Genomic DNA, 11730 nt, shown 5'->3' with positions numbered 1-11730 from the left:
GTAAATTGTTGTGATAAGGAGAAACATCTCAAGTGTTTACAACTTCCTGTCCAATCTTTACTTATAACAACAGCAACGACGACGACGACGACGACAAGTGAGCTGTTTATGTCTAGAACCAAGAATATTTTGCAGAAGGGTTTATATTATAACATTACAAGTGCTGCCAGATGTACTTAGTGATTTTACATTTCTATTTACCATTTTTGTGGTTTTGCTTTATTTATGCAATTTTAATAATACCATCAACAGCGTGTTGTCCTTTGCTGTGACATATCTTGCACTGTCATTCGGTATAGTACTCGTATACTACAATGATTACAGACAACCTCATGCTTTTTTATTATATACGGTATACCTAAATAAATTCTGTAAAAAAATCGGCTTGTATTTCGTATTGAACATGAACAGGCAGAACAAATTCCGTATTGTAACTTTTGTATTGTATGTTGCCGGATTACTTTCATTAATATGCATGACCTGACAAAGCTCTATAAGCAGCGCACATAAAAACTTCACTAAATTCCATTTTAACATCGATAAACATTGAAGATTTCGTTCAATAACCAAACAACAGACAAAAAAGTGGAAGTATATATTAAAAGGGTCATTATAACAGTAGTTAGGTCTAGATTTTGTATTCGGCTCTCGCGGATCAGTTTGCAAGGTCGGATCACACTCGGCGCTTGCGCGCCTCGTGAGATCCGAACTGGCTAATATCCACTCGAGTCGGATACAGCATCCCAGATCGAGCTACTACAAATGATAACTCTACTGTATTGTACAACTTGAATAAAGAATTTAAAATTTGAGCTTTAGATAGTAATTTCTAGAGCTTACTGGCCATTGTTTACAGATGTACAATATACAGATATTACACAAAAGTTGTAGAACATTTAAAGGAATAATTGCAATAAAATGATTTCAATGCTTAAAACGATTCAAGTTAATACTAGTACACACACACATTAGTTAATTTGTCTCCACTCTATATGAAATCATATTGCCTATAGATTAGTTAACCTTCTTTTAAAGTTATGATATGATAGTATAACTCTGTCATGATATACGACTACAGTTACAGGGCGGCAATTTGGCTAAAGATGGCAAGACGAAATCTTATGCTCTTAGTTGCCGCAATATTTCCGACGGCATGCAGTTCGCGTGTTACGTCGGGATCTGTGATGCCCTCGCTTATTTTTGCTTATTGTGAGTTTTGTTATATAAACAAATGTCAATTCATCATCAAAGATCTATACTTACAGTATTTGACTATCTGATACTTGGTGATAACACCATAGTGCACTTGATGTAAGAAGCAAACATGGAGATCTCAATAAGACTTACATTTTTCTTATTATGTTTACAAGTGTTTTCAAACGTGTGTTTTATGTCTAATGGGAAACCTGTCGGTATGTTATACCCGAGGGATTCAGAAAGTCGGACTTTGCGGCATCTGGACGGGATGTGGAGCTTTATCATAGACGATTCAGTCACAGGGAACGAAAGTTTTGTCAATCAATGGTACAGTGATCGGTTATCTCAGGTCAGTAGCAGTTTTGATTGCGAAATTACAGTAGCTTCTCGACCCTTTTCGTCAAACTCCGATAATAATCGCCGTGGATCATCTTCCTAATTGATATATACAGACAAACCTGTCCGTAAAGACCACCCTTGGGAGAGACAATAAATGGTCTTCATTGGCAGGTGGTCTTTATTCACAGCTTGATCTATCTAGTCATTGAATGGATTTAGATACACGTTGATATGCACATGGATAAGTTACATTAATGATGTTTGTAAAATAGTTAAATGGATACAATTCATTTTTATTTCCCTGGTTTTCAATTCTCGGTTTTGGTTGTAACGCTACTGCATTCCGATACACGAATGTAGCTTGCTAATTAAAGAGATATGAACCGGACAAGCACAGGGCAGAACTATATTGCACAATACTGAACCAGGCAAGTACAGTAAAACTTTTATTTTGAAATAAGCCATCTGACTACAAACCTTACGTTTTTACTTTACATTTGCAGAATTACAAGTTGCTAAGACACGATACAACCTACTTTTCATACGTTTGTTATCTCATCATGTTCTTTTTCCTACTACTCAGGCCGGAGATGTTATTGCAATGCCAGTGCCATCCAGCTACAATGATATCACCAACTCCAAACTGGTGCGAGACTTTGTCGGCTGGGCTTGGTACGACAGGGAATTTTATCTGGATAACACGTGGTCAAATAAAAGGATAGTTCTCAGAATTGACAGTGCCCACTATAACGCCATTGTGGTAAGTACGTCAGCTTTTTACGGAATCAATTCAAATAATTCAAAGTTCTTTACAATTGTTTCTATATCTATACATGGCATAAATACCCTATAATAATAATGTCTTTCTTACTTAAGAGAACCCCGTGGCCGAATGGTTAAGGTAGCCGACTTCAAATTATTTACCCCTCATCGACTCACTAGGAGCGTAGAATTTTTCATGTGAGGAAGCCATTCAACTGGATTACAGAATGTCGTTGATTCTGCCCATGTACCCGGCCGTGATGATAAATAATGCCCGGAGGGGCACCTGCACTTTTCCTCTACCACTAAACGCTGGAAAGTCACCATATTATCTATAATTGTGTCGATGTGACCTTAAACCCTAAAACAAAAATTAGCTTCTAAAAGACTTTCAAAAATACCGGGCACAACATAAACATACGATTACAATTCAAATGACAACAGCCTGCCTACTTTGTCATGTAGTGTGTGATACAGCAAAATACACGCCTATAGAAAACCTATCTATTTATACCACAGTGGATAAATGGGCAAGAAGCAATGCGCCATGAAGGCGGCCATCTTCCATTCGAAGCGGAAGTGACGCAAATGCTACAAGTTAATGGTGAAAATTACGTCACAGTGGCAATCAACAACACACTTTCACCGACCACCCTGCCACCAGGCGCTACTGAGTACAAGACAGACCCAGAGAAGTAAGGGATTTTCAATGAAATAGATATAAGCTATTAAAACAAACAAACAAACAAACAGATAAATAATAACAATAGTGAATTCTTTATTTAAACCGAATGCCCGTTTACCGAATCCGCCGGTCAGGACAAAGTGAATTCATTGACAATCCTTCTCAGATCCAGTACAATAGTTGGTACCAATCTTTTACCAACGCAAATATACATTTCCGTCTTTTTTTGGAATTGTAATATGTTGCGATAATCACCAGTTATGGTAGGGGATAAACACCAAATGAATTATCATCTGTTATAGTACTTGTATTCAAATGATGTTAGTCAGGATATTTTGCCAATAACGGACATTAAAATTGACCGATTTAACCAATCAGAAGTTGTATCGATTTTGGACAAACTGATTAACCAGTTGATTTAAAAGAAATGCCTTTGACCCAGAAAATCTAATTGATCGAGAATGTTATGTTGTGCACTTTGCATAATACTTCACAACGTAACGCAACTTTTACCGCGTGTGGTTTTTATGTGTGAAAAGTGCAACAGTGTTTAAAGCCACTGTCAAAAATACAACTGTATTTTATAGTTTAGTGATCACGTTAAAACTGAAATAATATGCTATAAAAAATATTAAATACTTCATTCTCAGTGGAACAGTGGTTAAAATTGTAGGCTTTGACTCGCTTGCTCCTCTTCCGTGAGTTCAGTCTCCGACAGGGTTAAGATTTATCAAAAATAATTAATCAAGAAAATTGTAATATTATATTTCAACTATGCTGGTGGGATTACATAGTAAATTGGTCATGTAATTTTCAGGTATCTTCCAAGTTATTTTTCAGATATTCTCCGAGTTATGCTCATTTATCATCTGTATTATTTTTAGGTATCCGCCGGGATATTTTTCAGATATTCCCCGAGTTATGCTCATTTATCATCTGTATTATTTTTAGGTATCCGCCGGGATATTTTTCAGATATTCCCCGAGTTATGCTCAGGTATCATCTGAATTATTTTTAGGTATACGCCAGGTTATTTTTCAGATATTCCCCGAGTTATGCAAAGTTATCATCTGAATTATTTTTAGGTACCCGCCGGGTTATTTTGTTCAGAATTTGCAAATGGACTTTTTCAACTATGCTGGAATCCATCGTCACGTGACTATTTATACAACACCAAAGACATATATAGAGGACATTGATATAGTCACTGATATACAAGGAAATGATGGTGAATATCCAATTTAAACATATAAATGTACTTTTTCTACAATGTACATAATATTATTATTTTGACTAACATAGAATTGCCCCTTTTTTGCTAGCGTTGGCCATTCACTTTGTCTCATCGCTATATTGACACTCTCTGACTTCGTTTAAATCTTCTGCATTTAAGTTTGATATGCGCGTGATTCTAATTACTAGTACTTAACAAATTCTTATTGTTAATGCAGGTAGAGTCAATTTTGTCATATATTCTGGTGGGCTGGCGGACCTGATCAATGTAAAGGTTGAGGTTGCCGACAAAGAGGGTCACGTGGTAGCTACCAGCAACATGTACAAAGATACTGTTACAATACGGGATGCACATTTCTGGTGGCCGTATACAATGAACTCTAGCAGCCCAGGATACCTGTATACATTGAAAGTAACATGCCAGTGCGGTGTTACATTGTTAAATCATTAAACTGGACATATAAGAAAAATGTACATTAGATCGTTTCGAAAATTTTGTAAGAGCACATATATGAGCAAATAACTTCTTTTTAATGGATAGCTGGGCATGGGCTTTGTATATTTTCATTTGGCTGTTTATTGCAATGCTTTCTTAAGATACATTTCATAAAATACATTCGAGCATGTGTACGTTTATATTTAATTCTGAAGGGCGTTTTCGAATCGTATTGTTCACTCACTTTCTGTCGAGACATCAATAAATATTTCTCAGGTACTACGAATACTCTCTAGACCAGTAATCATGCACAGGTGTCGTTCTTCTTCTTCTTCTTCTGCAGGAGAGCATTCTGCGTAGAGATTAACTAAACCATTTCTACTATCTATTAGGTGACAGTTACAGACTTGACTGGAGGAGATGTAGATGTGTACCGCCAGCCGTTTGGTATTCGGACAGTACGTGTCACAAATACCAGTCTGATGATCAATGAACAACCGTTCTACTGTCTAGGAGTCAACAAACACGAGGACTCGGATGTATGTTGCATTATAAGAAGCTTTCACTGATAGAAGGTGCGGATGGAAATATCTGGCTCGGAGGTAACTGTTAAGGCGGTAACGAGGCTCTGTAGAGTTACCGCGAAACAGTTACCCGAGAGCCAGATATTTCCATCCGCACCTTCAACTAGTGACAGATTCGTTTTCTTGCATGCCGTATTATTCAAATAATGGAAGAAATAAATAAAACAAACGCTTTTCTTTCAAGCACAGTTTTATTATAGTAGTTGCATATGAATTTACGCATTCATTCATAAATATCAGCACGTGAGTTATCTTACGACCCGGAGTGTAAGATGACTTTTTTCCAAGCACCGGCGAAAACACAGGAAAATCCTATTTGGCATACAAGAATACCAGTAGTCTGATATTATGTTATGATAACTATTGGCTTCATAAAATATCTAAACAGATGTTTCCACGATTTCTGCTTATTTTGCACTCTAAAAATGCTGACTGAAGCTTTATGCCGACTTCAGTTTTATAATAATAAAAATGCTGAACCCAGTGGAATAAGTGTTTCAGTCTTTAATGTTATGAATCATTTTTTTACACAGATACGTGGTAAGGGTCTGGACTATCCTCTAATTGCTCGTGATTTCAATATGTTAAAATGGTTGGGTGTAAACTGTTTCCGAACTTCGCATTATCCGTACGCTGAAGAGATAATGGACCAGGCAGATCAGCAAGGCATCGTTGTCATCGATGAAAGCCCAGGTGTTGGGATAGGTGTTGGAATCTCATAGTGGGTAGCTTTAAATTCAGTCGACTTAGAATTGCTTAACACGACAGAATACCTCACTTTTCACCAGTATATAATGTAAATTGCAGCCAAAAAATGACAATTTCTTTTTTCCAAAAAGTAGAGAAAATAATCAGCCTCTGTCCCACCAGCTGTTTTCCTCACATAATTGTCAGTGATATTTCCCTTAGACGACCTTCTATAATTTGCTTTTCCTATGGATATTTCATTCACATTTTAACCATAGTCCAGTTTCACGGCAAACGCCTTCCTCGATAATATTCAGGATATCTGTTTTCTGAGTTTAGAGAGTATTACACACTACTATTTATAACACCGTCTTGCGGGTAATGTTGCTATATTTATCTCATTGCTCCTACAAATAATTAAAGAAAAAAGAATCCGAGAAGTTACTGCTACCAAAAGCTAGAAGCGTCGCTGTGAAGGTCGTTTTAAATGGAATTCGGCTTGATATACAAAAGATTACTCAGTCAACATCAGGAAAAAATAATCGAAAAAAGGGGCAAGTTGTTAAGTCTCAAACTATAGGTTTGCGCCTCGTACATCCATCAGTCCGTCATACTTTCCTTTTTTTTTCTTTAGATTAAAGGTCAAAGTTATCTTGGTGTCAGTTTTCTTGTCGGTCAATAACTTTTCATGCATGTATGGGTATTCAAATAACATTCACGACAGACAACAAGATGATGTGTCGCGTGTAAGAGCTAGATTCCTACATCAAAGGTCTAGGTCAGACAGAAAGGTTAAAGATTATTGTTACTTCCCTTTAAGATTGAATCTTTAACTCCGAAATGCATCTTTTTCAACAACTTATATCGAATCTAGACAATGAATTATGACGATGTTTTGTTATTCTTTCTTGATTTACGGAATGATGAAAGTAAACATAGGGAGTGCATGTACTGAGTAAATGTGTATTAGCCCTTTTGATTGTTTTTATTATATATTATGAGATATCTATATAAGCACAAACACATGCTCACCTGTATGAAGAACCTCATTAAAGAATCGAAATGATATACACTTAAATAGATTATTTAGCACACAAAAAGCGTAACAATTCACTCCACGCACCATAATTTATAGTCTTCAGTCATTTTTAAATAATTATGACGTAGTTTCCTCTAAACACATAAGGAAAATGGTAATTACGTACGTACAAAGTGATTGATAAAACAAATAAATTATTTGATTTTTACTGACTCTTCACGGAAAAATGTTGGATCAGTTTGATAAATGGAGGGACTCGTCTAACAAACCACTATTATTAGTTTAACCGGATAGGTGATACATGCTGTCGAAATAAATCCATATCGGGCGAGAGCGAAGCTCGAACCTGATGGGGTGTTTTGGGACAACGTATATCCCATATCCGGTTACAACATGTAACGATTTTATCTTGCTTCCATAATTTTTGAATTCGCACACCGGATGGCCACTTACCCAATATATAATAGCTAATTTCCATAATTTCTGAATTCGGACACCGGATGGCCACTTACCCAATATATAATTGCTAATTTCCATATTTTCTGAGTTCGGACACCGGATGGCCGCTTACCCAATAAATAATTGCTAATGTCCATAATTTCTGAATTAGGACACCGAATGGCCACTTACCCAATATATAATTACTAATCCAGTATTTAATTACTAATACGATATGGAATTACTAACGTGATGTCTCTTTACCAATAGAGATGCCGAAAACGGTGAGATAATTGATTATGCTATCGCTTGTTATTTTTATTTTGTATAATAGTTTATATATTTTTATTTTATTTATGTAGCGAAGACAATTTTAGCAATAAGTCACTTGAGCACCATAAAGCAGTGATGACGGAGATGTATCAAAGGGATAAGAACCGACCCGCCGTCATCCTTTGGTCCGTGGCCAATGAACCAGCTACCAACAAGCCGGCAGCCGGACCATACTTTAAGTAATCTGTTAACTTAATATTTCAGTTTCATTAAGGTAATGTATCCGTACGATAATCGACAATTTCTGTGCAATTAATACTTTTATGCAACTGGTCAAATCATAGTAGCTAATTTCCTTTTAATTTCATATTCAAGTATCTATCCAGTACTTTAGAGCATCTCAGTGATATGAAAACCTTATATAGCCAACTACTGTACAATGTAACCTGTCTACTAAAAAAAAAAGAACAAAACAAACAAAGAAGAAAAATGAGATGTTGTCATACACCTCCCTGGAAATCACGTGCACGTAGTCATTTACTCAGTGAAAATGCATAATGGCAGTGGTCGGAATCTTTTCTAAGGACAACCAGCAATTAAACTAGACGAGAACATGTTACTGTCTTATATTACTAAAACTACTATATTTTCTCATCAGTATGGAACTTCATTTCAGACTACGTTACACGTAACACTGCATAGTCACTTTCTATATGGTGTAAAAAGTCCTACTTTTTTGTTTTGATATTACTGTAGCTCAAACGAGAGCTTACTTTTCGTTCCTAACGGAGAATGCTGATATCGTATCAGGTGAAAACACACCCGAAAGATAATTGCCGATTGTCTCAATGGGCCCACTACCTTAAATGCTTTTAACTTCATTTTCAAAGGAGTATTACTATAGATGACAGTCACTTTTAAAGTATCTATTCAAGGCTAACTTGTCAAAGGCATAAATAAAGGTTCTACTACTTCCGTTAAGATGGGCAAAAGCAATTTGATGATAATTATTTCATGTTTGGTATCTTGCAAAACTATTACATTTCTTGCGCGTCAGAACTCTGTAATAAATAAGGAGACAAACCATTCAAATGCTTTAATTATTTTCATGCTTACAAGCTCATTGAAATATTTTGATAAAATGAATTACATATATCACAAAATAGGACATTGGATATCTCTTAATACGATTACTTCACATATCCTTATTTCGATTTAATGATATCTTAAATTCATTTTTGACATCTGTAAAGCATTTTATAATATCAAGAAATCATTTGAAGATATCTAAATTGCGATAAATGGATAACAGTAATTCGTACACATTATTTGTTTTCTAATTCATTAATTGTCTCATAAAATCAATTTTAAGATATCTAAAAGTAGTATTTACATTTATGATATCTTCAATTCTATTTAATGATACAGATTTTTTTGATTGAATAATCATTAATGGATATTATAAAATAGAATTAAAGATATTATTAAACAGTATTCATGATATAGTAAATAAGACTGATACACAATTTGAATGATTTGTGATATCACAAAATAACTTGATTATTCATTGGTGCTCAGTGCTCACCGAGCCTGTCATGCATTTCTGCCAATTGCACGTTTGCTTAAGTTATAACACCAGTTGTACAGTCTTAATGTAAGATCATCAATTTAACTGATTTTTGTTCTTGGTAGGGATGTCGTGGAACACGTGCGCTCTCTCGACTCGACACGTCCAGTGACATTTATCACTAACCAGACCTACAATACAGATGTTGCAGTCAGTGTCATGGAGTATCTTTTCGATTAAAGCCTGTCTCCTACAAAGTAGTAGTAACTTAGGGCTATGTACAAACATTTATGTTATGCTATTTTGACTACACCTGCTGTTTGCCTATGCATAAGCCGTAAATATTTCCATATTTTTAACATTGACAATACAGAGACTGCGATCTCATACTTGTATACTACGCACACCTGTAGGAATTCCTTCTTCATTTCAATAAATTTCTGAAGTGTCAAACATAAGAAAAATGCAAGTTATTCACGTTTACGTTCAATTATACTTGTAAAACAACAATTAAAATGTTTGTGACGTAAACACGTACGCGAACACGTACTTTCAAGTATTGAAATCGCAACTTCTCTGACTTGTAACCAAAAGACATCACCATCTTAACGCATTACTGTTTTTGCTTTTCTATATTAATGTTTTACGAGAATAGTAAATATCAATAAAAACAACCAACATTTGTTAACTCCGTAAGGCTTTTACCATTTACATTTTTTGACAAATAATATATTAAATAAAGATGACAATAGTGTTTATTTATAGGTCCAGTATGTGGATATAATTCTCGTAAACCGTTATTATGCGTGGTACACGGACGTCGGTCACACTGAACTAATCCAACAACAACTGGAGAACGATTTGCGCCACTGGTACCAAAGATTTAACATGCCAGTTATAGTCTCTGAGTATGGTGCAGACACAATAGCTGGGTTTCACCAGGTAAAGATTCCATCACGCGCATGCGCACACCCAGACAAAAGTGTTGGCAAGTAACTGTGTCATGTATGCAAAATACATAACAGCTAATAACCACTGAGACATACAACATCAACAAGATAAGCAAACGGTAAAAAGTAAAATTCTACTTCTGCTTCTGAAATTGCCTTGTTATAATTTATGTGTAGATCATCTGCGTGGATTGTGTTCTTTGAATTTGGGTGATGGCAAGGTCACATGCTGTCATTTGTCTCCACGATGATAAGGCTTGATCATTTCTTCTAGTGAATTCTTAGTCTCATGATGTTACGTTCTCGTTGTAGTGTCAGTAATGTAACCATTTCACATATTGGATAAGGTATAAAAAATCGGAATGACGTGAATTTCAGGTCTTTTGAATGAAAATTTTCTTCTGTTTCAATAAGTCTCAGGGAACGTAACAACATAAATTGTAAGCATCCTCATGGGTCATTCAAATAATTATAAATAAATTTAAATAATTTAGGAACCAAGTTTCGTGTTCACCGAGGAATACCAACAAGAATTTCTTCAGGAATATCACAAAACCTTCGACAAATTGCGAGCTGAATTCCTTGTCGGAGAAATGCCCTGGGTCTTTGCGGATTTTATGACAGTACAGGGTATGTCCACATTTCATTTATAATTCTTTTTGTAAATAAGGGTCACATTGATTTAAAAATCTTTCTTTTTTCCGGTTTAAAGTTAAGGGAAGTGTATGCCTAATACTAGTATGAAGGCAAGGAATACTCTTGGCGGGGTTGTTGAGGGTTGGTGTGTTTATTGTCACCTCGACACAATTAAGATCGTATGGCAACTTCTCCAGCATTGTTTCGGGTAGGTTTGGGCACATAGGTAGATCTAACAGCTTTCCGTAAGCCATCTAGATATTTTTTTTTACATTATTGAATTATACACTCCAAGCAAGTTGGGCAAGTGGTACATAGTCAGCGGCCTTAACCACTCGGCCACGGAGACCGCTCTAGAAATTTTATTAAAACGTTTCGTATAAACTAGAACGTGTATGTAAGTCATTGATAATGTAAGTCTTAATATTTTGTAGGTATTAAACGTGTTGCGGGTAACAAGAAGGGACTACTGACACGGCAACGGCAACCAAAAATGTCTGGACATTTGATACGTAGTAGATATATGAAAATGATCAAAGGACAAACGTGCACACTTAATTGATATTGCTTGTTTTGTATCAAATTTTAAATGAAAGATTTTATTGCTATGTTATATGCATATGATAGCACTATATTAACATATGAGAAGGCAATCTTTCATACCCACAATTATGTAACAAATACTAATATAACCTTTGTCGTTAAAAAGTCAAATAGAATCAACAAATAATCAAGGCCTTCGAGTGGTCTGTCGTCTAATTTATCACGGCTCAGAGTTAAGATGCGCAGGAATTGAACCATGAGGGCGATATAATCGATGGATGTAAGAACATGAAATATCTTACAGTGACGGGGATGGATAAGAATATAAAATACATAACAGGGGTGGAGATGGATTTAAGAA

At 35.6% G+C, this 11730-nt stretch overlaps 1 protein-coding gene across 1 annotated transcript; it reads left to right on the top strand.

Moving 5' to 3' along the window:
* Positions 1-1417: 1417 nt before the first annotated feature.
* LOC123533402 (beta-glucuronidase-like) lies at positions 1418-11388 on the top strand. The gene is made up of 12 exons (XM_053520606.1): positions 1418-1546; positions 2120-2296; positions 2818-2993; positions 4069-4211; positions 4435-4628; positions 5045-5191; positions 5770-5949; positions 7770-7912; positions 9366-9450; positions 10006-10182; positions 10685-10820; positions 11261-11388. The coding sequence occupies exons 1-12, from the start codon at positions 1466-1468 to the stop codon at positions 11386-11388; spliced, it is 1767 nt and encodes a 588-aa protein (XP_053376581.1). The 5' UTR covers positions 1418-1465.
* The last annotated feature ends 342 nt before the right edge of the window (positions 11389-11730 follow it).

The sequence above is a fragment of the Mercenaria mercenaria genome, chromosome 12 (assembly GCF_021730395.1).
Source record: "Mercenaria mercenaria strain notata chromosome 12, MADL_Memer_1, whole genome shotgun sequence".
Classification (NCBI taxonomy): Eukaryota; Metazoa; Mollusca; class Bivalvia; order Venerida; family Veneridae; genus Mercenaria; species Mercenaria mercenaria.
Note: the sequence above shows the minus strand (reverse complement) of the source record. Positions and strands in the feature narration are given on the sequence as shown.

Excerpts from the sequence above, each read along its gene's own strand:
- LOC123533402 (XM_053520606.1), top strand. The coding sequence starts at position 1,466 with ATGTGGAGCTTTATCATAGACGATTCAGTCACAGGGAACGAAAGTTTT. Across the intron at positions 2,297-2,817 it reads CCCACTATAACGCCATTGTG|TGGATAAATGGGCAAGAAGC; the intron begins GTAAGTACGTCA and ends TTTATACCACAG. Across the intron at positions 10,183-10,684 it reads CAATAGCTGGGTTTCACCAG|GAACCAAGTTTCGTGTTCAC; the intron begins GTAAAGATTCCA and ends TAAATAATTTAG.